Source organism: Bactrocera tryoni, chromosome 2 (genome assembly GCF_016617805.1).
Source record: "Bactrocera tryoni isolate S06 chromosome 2, CSIRO_BtryS06_freeze2, whole genome shotgun sequence".
NCBI lineage: Eukaryota > Metazoa > Arthropoda > Insecta > Diptera > Tephritidae > Bactrocera > Bactrocera tryoni.
Genome location: NC_052500.1, coordinates 81,977,368 through 81,994,146, shown reverse-complemented (window position 1 = coordinate 81,994,146; position 16,779 = coordinate 81,977,368). Strand labels below are relative to the sequence as shown.

The 16,779-nt window shown below is 39.3% G+C and overlaps 2 protein-coding genes across 7 annotated transcripts in view; both read left to right on the top strand.

Moving 5' to 3' along the window:
• Positions 1-16,779, top strand: part of LOC120767909 (serine-rich adhesin for platelets) — a 174,246-nt gene that overhangs the window by 123,752 nt on the left and 33,715 nt on the right. For 5 of the 6 annotated variants that reach the window (XM_040094264.1, XM_040094263.1, XM_040094265.1 and 2 more), the window contains one exon: positions 16,172-16,776. In XM_040094264.1, coding sequence (XP_039950198.1) covers positions 16,172-16,776 — 605 coding nt within the window. Of the gene's footprint in view, positions 1-1,473; positions 1,631-16,171; positions 16,777-16,779 lie in introns of those variants that run through there. The other variant, XM_040094267.1, reaches the window with a different exon arrangement.
• On the top strand, positions 11,019-15,716 carry LOC120767910. The gene is made up of 2 exons (XM_040094268.1): positions 11,019-13,322; positions 13,392-15,716. The coding sequence occupies exons 1-2, from the start codon at positions 11,019-11,021 to the stop codon at positions 15,714-15,716; spliced, it is 4,629 nt and encodes a 1,542-aa protein (XP_039950202.1).

The following is a 16,779-nucleotide window of genomic DNA, read 5'->3' as shown; positions in this document are numbered from 1 at the left end:
CTTAACCCTTTTCTCTAGTAGGTCTCAAAGGTTCGATTATGTTTCATCTGTTATTGCACTCAAACCTTTTCTTCACTAGATCTCCATGTCAATGTTGATAACTATGTTGGGCTTGTTTTCTAGACACTTGTTATATATTTTTATTATCAATATCAGTAATGTATTAAGCTTTCAAAGCGGTTTTAAGAAAAAAATTTACTTCGTTTCCAAATAAAAAAGATTTTTACGCACAGGAGATACTCGGAAACTTATTATACGATTAAGTCGTCTCGTGGCTTTTTACTGAACCGGTCTCGAAGCGACTGCAGGAGGGCTGTTGGCCTATAGATAGGTCACAAACTTCGGGCATCACATGCGAGCCGGATGGGCATAAGTACTGGCGATAGATGCAGAAAAAGCAAAAGTGAAAAGGCCGTTGAAACACTCCTATGCTTCTGAACAGCATTAGCTAGAACTCTTCATAGATATCTAGGAGCTTTGCAATTCAAGATACCAAATGAAATATCAAAATACGAATGAAGTAACAAAATTGGAGCTTTGCAGTTCAAGATACTAGATGAAGTATCAAAATTAGATATCAAGGCGCTCTTAAAGTTCGCAAACAGCTATGACGTTCTGTATGCGGAATACTTCCGCTCAACTAAGCGCATGACATCAGTATATCCTAATCTAATCTAAGCAACCCCCCCTAAATTTTCATTCGACATTACAAACATGATTCATTAACTTATTATTAGATATCTAAAGTCCTTTTTGTCTCCGACATTGAACTAAAAATATGAATATACAACTCCTACACCATACTCTACAGCCATTCCCACATCAGCAGAAATTCCCTACCCACGTTTTCTACGAGCAGTATTCAAGTACATAAAAGGTCACCGCTTTGGCACAAATAGTTTATTCTGTCGACAATGCAATTGTAAGACAAGCACAATACGATTTGCAGCCCTTTCTCTAATAGTCTATAAACAAGTGTGTGGATGTTGAACTGTGGGTGTGGGTGGGCAAACGAGCAGCTAACTGCTTGATGACGGCATGAAAACTTAGAAATGACGTTAAATGCTGGAAACAAAAGGAATATGCGTCGGCTGGAAGTAATTTGCAATAACGATTGCTGAGTGCGAGTTTAACGCGCGGGTTGATTTTCTAACGGATAAATAATGCACGTGTGATTGCTGGGCGAGTGATGGGAAAGTGATTTGTGAAGTGCAAAGTGGAAATGAGGTGTAAAAATTAACTGTACTTTTGTTATGCAGATACAGAAAATGCATTAAGGAAGACAATTTACAAAAAACTAAGGGTTTGCAATATAAAAAAAAGAAATGAGTTAAATATTAAAAAAATAGAAAAATTCGCATTAATTTAATTTTTATTTTTAAAATATTTCAAATTCCGATTTTCTTAAATATATTTGTGTAAAAAACGCCAGCAGCAAGTAAATAGAAAATTATAATATTTTTTATAAAAAAATGCAATGCGCTTTTAAAATGAATTGAATAGCAACAAAAAAATGTAAATGCACTACGAAATTTGGTCTAACAACACCACTTTTGAACAGGGGCTCACGAAAATTTCTGCGAATAAATAGCCGAATGCAAAACTGTTAATAATGATCGAGTACAATCAGGTAATTTAAAATGACTTTATGCATATATAAACTTTTTCATAACAAAAGCGAGTACAAAGGCGCGTGGGAGCCTAAGGCCAAGCACATAGACATACACAACTAATGGTTAATTATATCATTGCTTTTTAGCTGAAATTTTTCACACGCGCTTTCCTCTCCAAGCTGCTAATTATTTGTCGGTATCACCGATATCGGACCGCTAGAGCATATAGCTGCCATAGAAACTGAAAGATCCAAATGAGGTTTTTATATGAAAAACGTCTTTATTAGACAAGATGTCTTCAATAAATTTGGCATAAATTATTGGCGAAAGCATCGCTACAATATCCCAACATTTCCTTTAGATTGGACAACTATAGCATATAGCTGCCATACAAACTGACCGATCGAAATAAAGTCCTTGTATGAAACACTTTTTTATTTGTTGAGATATCTTCATGAAATTTGGCATAAAGTATTGACGAAGGCATCGGTGCAATCTGCCAACATTGCGTTCAGATTGGACAACTATAGCATATAGCTGCCATACAAATTGACCGCTCCAAATGAAGTGCTTGTATGGAAAACTTCTTTGTTTGACAAGATATTTTCATGAAATTTGGTAAAAATTGTTTGTGAAAGTCCTGCCACAATCTTCCAACATTTCGTTCCGATCGCACAACTATAGCATACAACTGCCGTACAGACTGAACGCTTCAAACAGAGCTGAAGCTCTTTTTATAAACTTTTACGCTATGAAAAATACACCTGTGTAGGCTTTTAAAATCCAGTTGATTCCAAATACAAAGTTCAAATCATTAATACCTCCAAAACACAAACAAACCACTGCTACATAACCTCAAACAGTTGACTTCTGGGCATAACTAAAAAGGTCGATTAAGTGTCGCTCAGGCGAATGTTCAATGTTGCAATGCAAAAAGGTCAAAAATTGCGGTTAAAACCCAATACGAATAAGTAAAGGCACAAAAATATAGAGAAGAAATGAAAAATGAAACAAATCGTACAGCAGCATTAAGGAAAAATACTATGCCACAGCCACATTTGAAACAATAACAGTCGAGGGGGGCTTATAGTCGTTTAACTCGCCAGCGTCGCAGCGAGCGACCCGCACTTGAGCATTCAATTCAGAAAATGTCAAGCGAAGGCATGTCACCAGCAGCCACAGCAGCAGTGGAACTAGCAGCCCAATGGCAACGAGTCAAGCCAAAGTCGTCATGTGTGACCCAAATTTGTATGAAATGCTTATTCGCATATTTGCCGCTTATTTTTGCAAGCTTCCTCTTCGCCTTCGCGTCCACCCCCAAGTGGTTTCCCGGCTGGCATGCTGCTCGGAAGCACATGGCGACCCATTTAATGTAAAAAATTCATTTGATGCGATTTCTCGTTGAGATTTCTTTCATTTTCATATCTCTACACATACACATAAGTGCATGTGTCCATGTGTGTGTGCGATGCAAAAGAGCTTGAATATTGTAAAAGCCTCCAACCGGAAAAATCAACCGCCCCCCTAGTTTGACATTTCTAGCGACACAATGTGTTTGTATGCATGTGTACCTGTGTGTGTTTGGCGCATTGTCTTACGCCACTTTGCTTGGCACACATGGCACTCACACACACACACACACACAAACACAGTGACACCGGCTCAATGCTAACTGTTTATTTAGCAGACAAAAATGGCATTTAGTTTGAGTACTTGAAAATTCATTTAGTGGAAATATTTATGTCATTTTCCGAGTTAAGCTGCCGCTTGTGCCCGTTATGTGAACTGTTTTTGTTTTTTTTTTTGTTTGCCCCATGCCTTTTCTTATTTACTCTAGTCTGCTTTACATCTCTTTAGTATGCTGGTATTATTAAAATGGCTCTTTGCCTTTGCGGCTTTTTTATTATGATTGTAAAAGTTTTCCCAGCACCTGGTCACCTTAGTGTTGGGCTTTTTAACTTTTCTTGCTGCTGCAAGTGTTTTTCTTGAAATTCCCCTCACCTTTCTTTTTGAACTATTTTGAAATGCGCCCCAGTTTTGCCGCCACTGCCTGTGGCCGCCTTAATTGCTTCTAATCGCTTTTGTCTGCCCTTTCTCATTGGCATTTCTCTTTGCTAAAGCGTCGCACCTTGAAAAATTAAGGACCACGCCGTATATGAGCGGCCAGCATAGCATGATTGTAGACAATCATTGCTTTATTTTCTAGTTAGTTAGTTTTCTTTTAATATTTGGTGCCTCCTGAATGTAAGGACGTTGGTGGATTTGGTTCTTTTTCCCATAAGAAAAAAGGAATTGAACTGGAACTTTGTCTAAATTGTCCTCGAGTAGGGCACTTAATGCCATTCCACATAGAACAGCCGTGGACATAGCCGGTAAGTCCATTGCTGTGACGATTGCTATCAAACTCCGAGAAGCATCTCCCAGAGAGGAACATTCCGAAATCCTGTTGTTGTTTTTATATGCTGAGTTGACAGCTCTTAGACGGATAAAAATCCGGGTCCGTTCCGGTTACGTAAACCCAACTAGCGTGGGAACGGATTACGTTTCGTTCAGATCGGACAATTTCCAAAATCCTCAACCTCTTCAAATGCATCCTTGATCAGTTGAACCACTGCGCCGCGGAGCCTACTTCTACCGGTATCGTCTTCGCGCAAATATCTCCTTGGGATATGTGAGTGGAACCGAGTCGCTGAAGAAGATACACGGTGACTTTTTCCCAGATGGATCGAAGCTGAAAAAAAGGCTGGAAGAGGAGACTTCTGTCGGCAGCTCTCAATTAACTCATGTTTTAGACAGCCAAGCCACTGAAGTATTTTTCAAGCAAAAGTGGCGGCTTATAAAGTAGCTGCAGATATGCTTCTTTTAAGGACGTTTGCATACCCTCCGGTAGAGAGTTCTGTAGAACTCAACTTGTGAAAGTTGCTTGAAAGAAAATGAAATGGAATCATCTAGACATCTTCTCCTTCACTGACTACCTTTTGTCGGTCTATAGTTGAAGCTTCTTGGTTGCCATACTTTCTACGAAACCGGCGAATTGATTGGAGTCAATATCTGCTGACTCAATAAATTTATGGCTGGCTTTAGGTTTTTTGTAGATATGCGACGGTTTTTTTATTCGTACTTTTTTATCAGAACTTTGGGGTTGTAAGCATCACAACGAACAGCCGTCTCCAAGTGGGATTATTCGTGGCTTAACGAAAAATCAGCATATTCGCCAAACCTAACCTATATTACCATGCGGTTCTAAACCACTTTATGGCCTTAATATTCATTTATAAAAAATGCCATTTAAATCATCAATAAATATTTATAATTGTAAATTTTCTTAATTTGGTGAAACAATTAAAATGAAAATTAATTAATCGAGTTTTTTGTTCAAAGGTACTCAATTTAGCTTAATTCGTTCGTTATTTAAAACTGATTAAAGATCATTTCAACTCTTTTGTTTTGTGACAACTTGCGGGTGGATAAAATATAAAGTTTCTTTAATACAATTTTATTAGTTTATTATAAAAACTTTACTGATTGATGGAGTTTGGATTTGTGTTTGAAAAACGAAAGGCCGATTTATTCAAAATTGAGGCAACAGCTACTGTACTTAACTGCACTAAAAGATAATATTTTCGTTTTCTGCCATATCTCTTAATAATATTTCATTCTCTCACTAAATATAGACTTCCCTCCTCTATCAGCGCAGTACTAATTGAGCAATTAGTTAATTGCGCGCTTGTGTGCTAAATTAGGTGTTAAATTGCTCAATTGATCTTAATTGCTTCATTAAGAATTTGTTTGGTAAGGGAAGAGTAATCTATGATGCCAAACTAAAAATGTACGGATTCATGTATGTATATCGTCACCTAAAATACAAAAATTGAGTTTTTATTGCTTACGATCAACTATATTATATTACGTATATGTAGCATAAAATGTTAGGCTTCCGCGGTCAGATATAACTGATATGTAACCGTTTTATAAGCAAACCTCAAATTTTGTTTCAAAATGAGCGGCTTCTATTATAACGTTTTTCCTTCATCTGTGCTTATGCTTGAAAAGTATATTCTCCTCCTTTCACACCTCCAACTTTGCCATCAGAATTAATGTTTTCCATTCATATAAAAAATAAAAAATTCTTAATTTCAATAGTTGAAAATACTTAGGGCTCTACTAACCACAAATATTAAAATTCTGCACAATATATCTAAATTTTTTGTTTTCTCAAAGTAGTAATTTTAAATCATTTTTAAATTTTTTTGATTGAGCGACAAATTGTCTATCAGTTGTAGAATACTGGTGCTCTCGTGTATAAATAGGTATATACATATAATATTAACCAAAATTATCAACAATAACTTAACAAAATTATGAAGACAATAAAATAGAACTGCGCTAAATAGAGGTGCATTCAGGTCGCAAGACTAAGCAGAAACAATAATAAAAAATATGACCGGAAATTTGTCCTTGAAGAACATAAAGAAAAACCTTTAACTACAGTAGGCAGGCAAACGCATTTTTGCTAATCTATTGGGGAAATAATGACAATTATTGCAAGGAAAACAAAGGATATGATTCGGCTAAATTTTGGTGAAAATATCGTTAGCGAAATTTCTAAGCGCACTCACGATTATACAGCGAAATTATTCTTTCTTATCTGAAAAAATGTTTGTGCAATTTTGTAATATATTTTCGTTTGTAGAAAACTTTGTACTTTGAATATAATTTAGTAACCTACATCTACTGGAAATATTACTTTGCAATTATAACTCAACAGATGAGAATTAATTAGTAGTCTGTTATGCGTTATGCATTCAAGAGTATACTTTATAAAAATATAAAAAATATGGCTGGATTGAAACCGGTTTTAGATCCATAGTTGCTCAGGCAGGGTTCAGAATGATCCGAAGAACATTTCCCACAAACGCGATTTTTCCGTCTGTTTTGCTACCGACTTCAAATATATCCAATATACTATAACCAATATATAACCAACATATAAGCAATATGTAACCATTCTATAACCAAAACTCAATTTTTTTTTTCAATGCAAGTGCATTTTGTTTATCCTTTCTTTCTTCGTCTGAAAACTGAGGTTATATTATTTTATATGTCTATTATTCCATTAATTCTATTTTGTTGTAATTTTCGTCCACTTCATCTAATAGCTTCGAAAAGAAAATAAAACCATGAAAGAAAAGAAATTCAGCAAATGTGTCACATTTATGGGACTTCCATTTAAGTTTATTAGCAAAATTTCATAAATTGCAAACATAAGGAAATCCATTTTAGTTTTAGTGCCGAGTTAGTGCTTATTTTATTGGCCTCACGTTAACTATTGAGGTATACTTTATGGTATATGCATTCATAGGTATGCTTTATATACTTATATGTGTGGTATATAAGCATATATTATAAATATAGACATGACTCAAAACTTTATTTATATTTATATAGAGCTTTGTGTTTCATACTTAAACAAAGTGTTATGGCAAACCGAGCAATTATTTGAGCGGTCAATAAATTTGATAATCATCTGGGAAACAGACACAGACTCTTTGTATAGAGATACATATTTATGGAAAAAATTAAATAAATAAAAATCGTAAAGTTTCAAAGCTGGAGTTTTCTCTTCCACCCGGACAACATGACCTAGCCAGCACAGCCGCTGTTTCTTGATTCACTGAACTATGATATCAATATCATTAGCGTATGCCAGCAGCTATGCGCTTATAGAATATTTATTTTCTTCAGCAATAGATTGAAGAAGTCACACCATAGGGAGTCTCCTTGTTCAAAACCTCGCTTCATATCTAGGTATAGTCGATTTTCCTGGTCTAAACCCACACTGATAATGTCAAATCAGTTTGTTGATTGTGGGCTCAATAAGACCATATATGCGATATTACGGAATTTGAATACATTCGCCGGCAATTCATTGGCCCCTGTCGCTTTGTTGTTCTTCAGGCGGGTAATTGCTATTCGAATTTCTTCATGATCGGGCAATGGAACATCTGCTCCATCGTCATGGATTGGGGTAATCGGACCATCTCGTTATAATTATTGAAAACTGTTAATAAATTACATTAAATTATCTATATTCGCACTTCTTTCATGCAAATAACTGAGTAAGATGCCTCAAGTATGCTCATAAAACTCGATTATCTGCCAGTATATAATATAAGAAAGTGTTGGCACACTTCCAATGTGCTCTAAAAACTATATTCATCGGCAATTACATACATATGTAGTAATTAAAGACCCATCAATCAAATTCATGAGCTTTTATGGCTACCTTTTATTGCACTGGGATTTGCTAGCATTTCGCACAATCCAACTCACATGAGGACAGTAATTCAGCTAAATATCCTTTAGAAATTTGTGAATACAAAGTACAAATGTACTTGTATATATGTATGTATGGGCAGATAAATGGGCTTTGACTCATGGCAAAATTATTGTTGGGGAACAAAGCAAAGTACAGCAACAAGAACTTGTTGATTGCTCTAAATGACATATACTAAATTGAACTTCATTATAAGGATGTGTGTCATAGAGAAATACCCAACGGGGAAAGCGATTGTAATTCGTACGAAGCTGGTTCTACTATTTTTGCAAGACCAATACTTGAAAGTAATCATGTAATGATACATGAAAGGGGTATCCAGTATTAAGGATTTGATCAGACGACTGCAGAGAAGCATTAAATCAGAATAAAATAGCTTCTCAACAATACCGAACCAATTTCTGAATTGAACTTTGACAAGATTTTAAAAAATTTTATTAAAATTCAAAGCTTAATATATTTTACGAAAATTCTTCAAGTACTATTTCAGACAGTCATGCCGTGTGACGAGCATTTTTTTAAGGTTTTTTGTTTAGAAATTTTTATATTTGGGGTACCACAACCTGTTGTAAAGCATCGTAAAGTCGTAAAAATGTAAATTTTTACACTTGTTTAAAAGAATTGTTGTTGGATTTCATACAAAAACGGGTTTTATACATTTACAATTCTCAATGCTATGCTTTCGAATCGTTATAACTTTATGAGACTTGTGAAAACCCTCATTGAAATAGAAAAACAAAGAGCTTTCAAATTTTTACTAATTTTGAGTCGAGTTTATGAGAGAATTAGCGCTCCAATGGCACACATGAAGCAAAAAGGTAGTCAAACGGCTTTCATGATTCCAGCAGACTAGCTTACCTAAAATCAAAAAGCAAATTTTATGTTTATCTGTGGCAGATAGCAAACCCCGTAACTATAATATTTCATTAAATTAAATTTTTTAAATAAATAAATAACTTTTTTTGAAGACTTTTAAGCATTAAAACCCAACATTTCATAATTTTTTGCAACAACTTTTTGTGATAAAAGAAACAGTTACATATTTTTCAAAAATCCTACTTCGGGCAATGTGTGATGAATCTACCATTAAAATTCTAAAGCTGACTGTTTTTGAGTAATCGTAAACACCAGTTTGAAAAATATAGTTTCGAGAAAAACACGTTTCAAAATTCCGGTGTGAAGGCCACACGCTCTAAAGAACTTACTTTCTCACTTCTGTAACTTTCCAACTATAACCAATTTCGGAAAAATACTCTACCAGTACTTGCTGTGAATGCTCTAGATTGGTTTTTTGCAAAAAAAAACCGACGTTTTTAAATCGACCTCTTAAACTGAAAGTTAAAGGACACTTAACCAAAGATATTTCTACGAAGCTGTTAAAGAGCTGAAAGTGTTTCCAAATTAGGTGAGGTTGGGTGATTGAAAAACCAACATTTATTTGTATCTACGAGGAGTTAGCTCTAAGGGTCGTTTATAGTGTTCCACCTTTTCGAAATGGTGAAAATAAATCATATATTAAATATTGTTTTTAATGCAAATGTCAAAGAGACCTTAAATTATGACGATATATTAGCAGGACTGGATCTATGTGCATATATACGTTGTCAAAAAAGTCTTGCGGTATTTTCGCTAGTTGGCGCTGAAAGCGCACAGTTCTAGTTTTATTCGTCGCATCGGGTCATGCTATACCTTCTTGAAAAGCTCATTTCACGCGCTAACACGAGTTTGATTGATTCGTCGTTTCTTTTAAGTCGTTCGTGAGTTATAGCGTCGCAAACATGGAGCAAAATAAAGAGAAAATACGGCATATTTTACAGTACTACTGCGATAAAGGCAAAAATGCATCTCAAGCCGCCAATAAAATTTGTGCAGTTTATGAACCCGATACCGTTTCCATTTCCACCGCAAAACGATGGTTTTAACGTTTTCGTTCTGGTGTAGAGGTGGTCGACGTAGCGCCACGCTCTGGAAGGCCTGTCGTCGAAAATTGCGATAAAATGGCTGAATTGGTCGAAAGAGACCGGCATAGTAGCAGCGTAACATCGGCCAAAATACCGGAAGACTTTTTTGACAACCCAATATAATGAGTTATACTTTTCCATAGAATTTACATTCATTTTTATTCGAAAGCGATTAAATACCTGTAATGGCCTAAACTACATACCAAATGGGTAGTGGCAGTAAAAAAATAATAAATACTACAGAAACTGAGGAATTTATGCTATAATAAATATACTAGAAAAGACAAATCCTTCGGAATATCACTACTGGGAAATCTTACCATGGGTCAAACAATATAATGTGTCACAGATTCTTTTACACTGTTTCTTTATTTTGCATAAATACACAACTAAACATTTCCATAATTATGAACGAACATGATGATTATTGAATTGCAATGAAGGACAAAATATAGAAACTTTGCTGGGTGTTGCGCTCAAAAGGGTATCGAAACCTGTTTTTAGCACAAAAGGATCAAAAAGCGGCAAGAACTGTATTGATGAGAAATATTACAAAAACGCTTAGCATTTTGTGCAAGAATTTCCATTAATTGCATTCCGCATACAGACATGCTCAAGGTTATGCAAATACAGCGAGCGCGAAAATATGTGCGAATGCAAAATTTCCATAGGCGAAAATGTAGCAAAATTCCTGGAAAGCGCATTGTTCATGGTTTGCACTGCAACAACTCCGCGCGGGTAGCAGGTGTAGGAAGGCTGTACGCTGCTGCCACGCCTCCGCTGCTTTGTCGCCTGTCGGCTTAACAACAGTGCAGAGCACGACAGGTAGCCGACGCGCAGTTGCGTGTGTGTGAGTGCGCGGATTAAGTCGTTAGCCAGACAATAATCGCCGTTTTGCCCTGAGCCATCTTGGGATATGCGCTGAGGATCGCCGAAATCGCTAATACGGTTCGTTTTCGTGTACGCGGATGACTTTGTTTGTTGTCCTTGTCCCGCGCATTTGCATTATTGGCGCTTGCCAAATCGAGTGATCTTCTTTCGCGGATATATATCAGTATGCTGTGGCCAAGGATATAAAACGCATGCGCAGCTTCCTGGTAGTTCAGTATGAACGAACAAATCGTCGAAGGCGATCACGCTTATGAAGTGCTTATTTATCAACGTGAATTAGATAAAATCGAAAAAATAATAGAAACGAACAATATGTTGCTCAACTCAACACGAATTAATAGTGACGGAAACGCGGATTCCTCGCAACAACCGCTTTTATTGAATACTTCGTCGTTTAATAGTGAAAATTTGCAAAATTGCCTCTCCATATCGAGAGATATCGAACGTCAGGAGCGGTTACGTCAAATAAATCGTCGATTGAGTCATCCAACACCGCTGGAGGCTACGTTGACTTACGAGGAGATTTACGAGTGCTCATTAGAGGACGACCGTTATTATACGGCGCAAGATTATCAGAATTCGACGGGTCCACGACAAGTAACCGATCTGGACGTGTCACTAAGCATAAATGATTGTATGGGTTACTTCGATGAAGACGTAAATGTGGATTCCGGTCCATCTCGTTGTGATACGCCCAACAAATTGCCCAGCTACGGCACTGTTGCCGCAGCTGTGGCAAATTTCCAAACTCAAATGTCCAAGTCTATGGGTTCGCCGCCACCACCGTACAAAGAGCACGCCTCGCCCACAATATGTAAGCAGCCTGCAGAACCAACACCGCAGACGAGCAGCATACAGCAATTGCGCAAAAAATACGAACAAAACAGTGTAAACGAACCAAACCGGAAAACACAAGAGAAGGCGCCAAAAGTGAAGGAATTACTTCGGTCGATGCCAACAGTACCATCGCCGACCTTACGCCCAAAATCGCCAAAACTTACACGCAAATCGAAGGTTAAGCAAATGGCGCATATGTTTAATAACAAAATTCATCAATTGATGCGTCGGGATACCAATGAAAAGAAGGGTTATAACCAAATGAATGTCACACAGCAAGTAAATCCGCCTAAGAAATTGGGTATACTGAAACCTACCAACAAGGTCCGTCGTTGGCCATCTTTCCGCACTAGTTTGCCTAGTCCAGTGCCCAGTCCACGTTTCAAGCGCAAACCCGGCCAAACCAACACCGACAAGGCATTGAGCGACAGCGAGAGTGCTTGCCTAGTCGCCGAAGATGTTTTCCGCAAACTCTCTGTGAAGGATAAAGCTTTGCTATATAACAAATTCATTGAGGATATGGCCAAACAGCATCCGCAGTTCAGCGTACACGCACGCCTCGTGGAAGCTACGGTACAGCAGGAGTTGGAGCGCAGCGAACGTGAGCAGAAGCCACCGAAAGTTAAGGAGCTGGCACGTGAATTGGAGACCAAATTCAATTTGTCCAAACCAAAGATATCTACATGGGCTTTGAAAAGACTGGCCGAACTACAAAAGACACCTGAATATGAGGCAGTCAACAGACGCATTTCGATATCACCACCACCGCCAGCGATCGCAGCTGCATTACAATCTTTGCAAGAGCAAGATGATGAGCCCAACGATGCTAAGCAAACCGAATGCGAAGTGGACAACGAGGAAGTCGAGACTGAGGAATTACATGTCAGCACGCTTACTGTCGTGCTCAAGCCAAGCCCTGACAAGCTGGCGCCTAAGCGTGAGGTGCCACGCATACTGCCACGTAAAACACGTGAACTGCAATTCATCCATGATATGCGCAAGATAGAGCGTTCATCGAAACGTAATAACGAATCGATGCGCGCCTCAGTCTCCTTCGAAGCTTACGGGCCACCGAAGAAAATACGTCGCACTAGAGCCGAACGCTTACAACCCAAGGCCATCTTTCAAAATGCGCACATGGAGCGGTTGTTCTACAACTGGATCATGGAGAAGAATGGCGTTACCTTCGACATTACAACTGTAGAAAACAGCGAGGATTCTTTGTGCGCAAATGGCGATGAAGTCAATACATCGAAAAGTTCGACTAAATCCAAATCTAAAGTACATGTGTTGTTGGAAAAGGCCAAGGTTAAGTTGGAAAGCGTTGAAGCACGTGTGATGAGACGTGATAGCTATCTTTCAAAGAAAACTGAAAAGGCGTTGAAAATAATTAAAGAAACCAGAGAACAGCAAGTCATCGATAAAAGTATCATCGAAATTGAACTGTCACACAGCAACAGCAACAGCAAGACAGGCACTTCCAGCGATGAAATTCACGCTGAAACCGCAAATCGAAAAAGCCAGAGAAAGGTGAAACGTCAGGCGCCACAACCACCCAAGGCAGAACCCTCGACTAATAACCCTAACTCCGAACAAGGAAACGAGCAAGACTTCTCTTCATTGGCATCTTCAGATAAGCAATCGGAAGCGGAAAGTGAATCGGGACTCTCTAGCTTACCAAAGGTTTGTACGACAAAAACCCAAAACAAAAGTGTTTCATTTTTATTAACTGGCGATTTTAAAACTCCACAGATTACAAGCGATGAGTCACAACCAGAACAAACCGCACCAACGGCCTATGCCAACAAAACAGCCGAATTTGAATTTGCCAAACCCATCAAACCAGCACGCAAGAAGAAGCTGCGCCGCACACTCACCTGGAAGAAAGAGAACTGCATTATTGAGAGTCGTCCCATACCGTCATCTACCGACTCTGAGAGCGATCACGCTAAAGCCCCTGAGAAAATAGAGGAGGAGGAAGAGGAGGAAGTTGTCTACGTCAACGTAATGCAGCCACCCAAGCAAACAGAAGATAAACCGACCAAAAATCAGATCAATGAAATGGCAGTTGCAGCACAAGAGGCGCTAAATAAGGAGCAACTAGAAAATAAAACTATCAACGACGAAACCATCATGAATAATTTGAATACCCCACAAAAGATAAGGTCCGCCTATACACTCACAGCTATGTCCACACCTTCGGCACACACAGAAAGTGATCCTTCACCTTTAACAGAAAGCGATCCCGAGATTAGACGCAAACATAGCATACGCCAGTTGAATTTGTCATCACCATCATTGAAGACGCAGCAGGAAAAGCAACAGCCGGAATTGCCGGAAAAGAATATAGACGCAAAAAGTGCTGTCAATAACAAGTCAGCTTTGGATATAACACAACCGGAGGACACTCTCCAGAAGCTTATCGACAGTTTTGTCGATCTCGGCTTCGAGACTGGCTCAAATGGCATGGAGAGTCCGGTACGTCGTTCCGCACCTGTGCCGAAACCACGCAGAAGTAAGGGCTCTGCGCCACTTTTCATCAAACTCACACCTGAGCTGGAGAAAACACTGCAACAGAATCGCTCCAACTTTTCTTCGACACCGGTGCGGGGCATGACAACCAACCAGTCACATCTGGCATTCAACAACAATGCAGCACGCCAACTACAACAACAGTCCTTAAGTCCTATCAGCACACTAACTGCTGCACGTCGTCGCTCGCTGAATCCGGTGGAGGACTCACGTCGAAACTCCGTAGCGATGCAAGTGATTTGTGAGGACCGTCCGCTGGAGCATGTTGATCGTTCGCAAACGCAAACGCCTCAATCGGCCACCTCCATGGAGACCAGCTTCTTTGGTAACTCGTTCAATTTGAATGTTAGTCACAACAACGAACAGCAAGAGAGAACATCCAAGTTTTGGATACGCGCTGATGACTTCACCATTAACATGGATGTCTTCTACAATCCACCGGACCGTCTACGCTTATTATATGACATATTCAGCCAGAAGAGTAGCGAGACAAGCGATTTACACTTTGGCATCGATGATTACAAATTCTCACCACAAAAGTCGGGTGACAAAGCCGACATATCGAATCGTCTACCGACTATTAATGGCTGCTCACACTATTGGTTCTCCACTGGCGATCTGGCTGTACCATTCAACGGCAAATATTTGGCACCAGAGAAGATAGAACGCATGTTCACTTTCATAAAGGAAACTATTAACGAAAAGACACAGTTACGTTTCGGTGTCGATGACCATGAATTCTCGCGAGTGCCTGAAAGCTTGGACTCCTGTGCTAAGTTTTCAATGGAAAGCAGCTACAGCATGCTTGTGGGTCTACAAGGTACCAACAATGGTTTGGAGGGACGTGGTCGTACCGCTTGGCCAAGTTCGGTCTACAATTCTGCTAACTCGAATGCCAGCTCTATAAAAACATCGGATTTGGATTGTTCAGTAGTGGGTTCCGACTATGATGACAGTGAATTGCGTTATCTCACTGAATCGCCTACCGGCACCAATTACTACGATGTGGCCTCGGTAGATAGTGCCGATCTAATATTGCCACGCAAAAGCAATGAGACAAAATGCGAAAACGTCTTCGATATGAAATTCGACTTTGATACGCTGGATAAGCTCTTTGAAGAAGATCAAAAGAAAGCTCTGAACAAATCACTAGACTCGAATCATAAACAATCCATACCGGAAATGTTGCAGAAACTACAGCATCAGAGGCTCAAATTGACGGCTTTGGAAAAACGCATGAGGACCTATTCTAATCACTCGAGCATCGCCGGTGCTGTCATACCGCACTCGAAGGAGTCGCCACTCTACATGCATAAATTGCGCACCATGATCCATGCTATCGATAATATTGGACGCGAAACTGATTTTAAGGCTTGCAGCATGAAACAACTGGAGAGCTTCATGTTCTTCCTCACACGCTACGCCGATATGTGCTTGGCCAGCTGCGACAAACATATGAACAAGGTATTGGACGCACTGTTGGACCAGCAGCAGAAACAACAAGAGGAATTGATCAAGTCCAATAAGGAGTTGAGCGTGGCCTAAGCCTTGTGCACTTAGAGGATCACATACATCGACGAGAACTTCCTTCCAGATTGCAAATCTAGTTCCATATTAATTATTATTGTTTCGAAATCTTGTTTATTTATTACATTATTTATCTTTTAATAAATTTTAATTCCTCTAAAAGAAATTTTATTTATTTTTTTGTGAGATCGGGTTCGTAGGGTTTGGTATTTTGGTTTTAAGAAAAAATTTCTTCAACTTTTAGTTTTATTATTCTTTGAAAGGCTTATTATTAGGTTTGCGACATCGCTAAAACTGTTGCCTACATTCAGGCTTATATTGAGTAGAAGAAGACTACAGTAGAGATACAAACACATACTGCCATATAAGTAGACACATATTTCTTGAAAATTAAAAAAAAAAATCCATTTATTGATCTTCTAATTATTATGTCTTACCAAGCAAACTAACCTTCGGACTTTCTCCACTTACAGCCACCCGAAAATGAGCTACAGAAATCGCACGATCACAATCCGGCCGCCTTGAGCGAACACCAGCTGCGTGTGCAGGCTTCACTGCAACGCCTCAACATACCAGACTGGTTCCGACAATACAATCAGAATACATCACGCTCGCCGGAGGGCAATACGACCGCCTACAAACCGGGCAATTTCACACGTAAACGCACCACAGAATCCGGCCGTTGGGCGGGACTCAACTCGAAGACCACATCGCTCAGTTCATTGGGCTCACAACGGTCTGATCGCAGTCCACTACTGCTCAGCCCCTCGGCGCATAGTCATCATGGCGGACAGGCGGCGCAACAGCATGGCACCGCCGGCACTAGCGTTTATAGCGCGGCTGGTGGCGGCGGCGGTGGTGCAGGCGCATTCTCGCGCTGGTCCACATCGCATTTGAATTCGTCACAAACATCGCCGAGCGTTTCGCAACGTGGCTCCTTCACACGTGGCGGCCCGATCAACTCCAGTTTCATATCGGTGGCTAGCGGACAAAGTAGTGTGATAAGAAGTTCCTACCGGCAGCCATATTTGGGTTGGCGCAGTCAGGAGAAGCTGTCACAGCGCACCCCACATGAACGGTA

Coding starts and splice junctions, on each gene's coding strand:
- LOC120767910 (XM_040094268.1), top strand. CDS start 11,019: ATGAACGAACAAATCGTCGAAGGCGATCACGCTTATGAAGTGCTTATT. Junction 13,323..13,391: donor GACTCTCTAGCTTACCAAAG/GTTTGTACGACA, acceptor AAAACTCCACAG/ATTACAAGCGATGAGTCACA.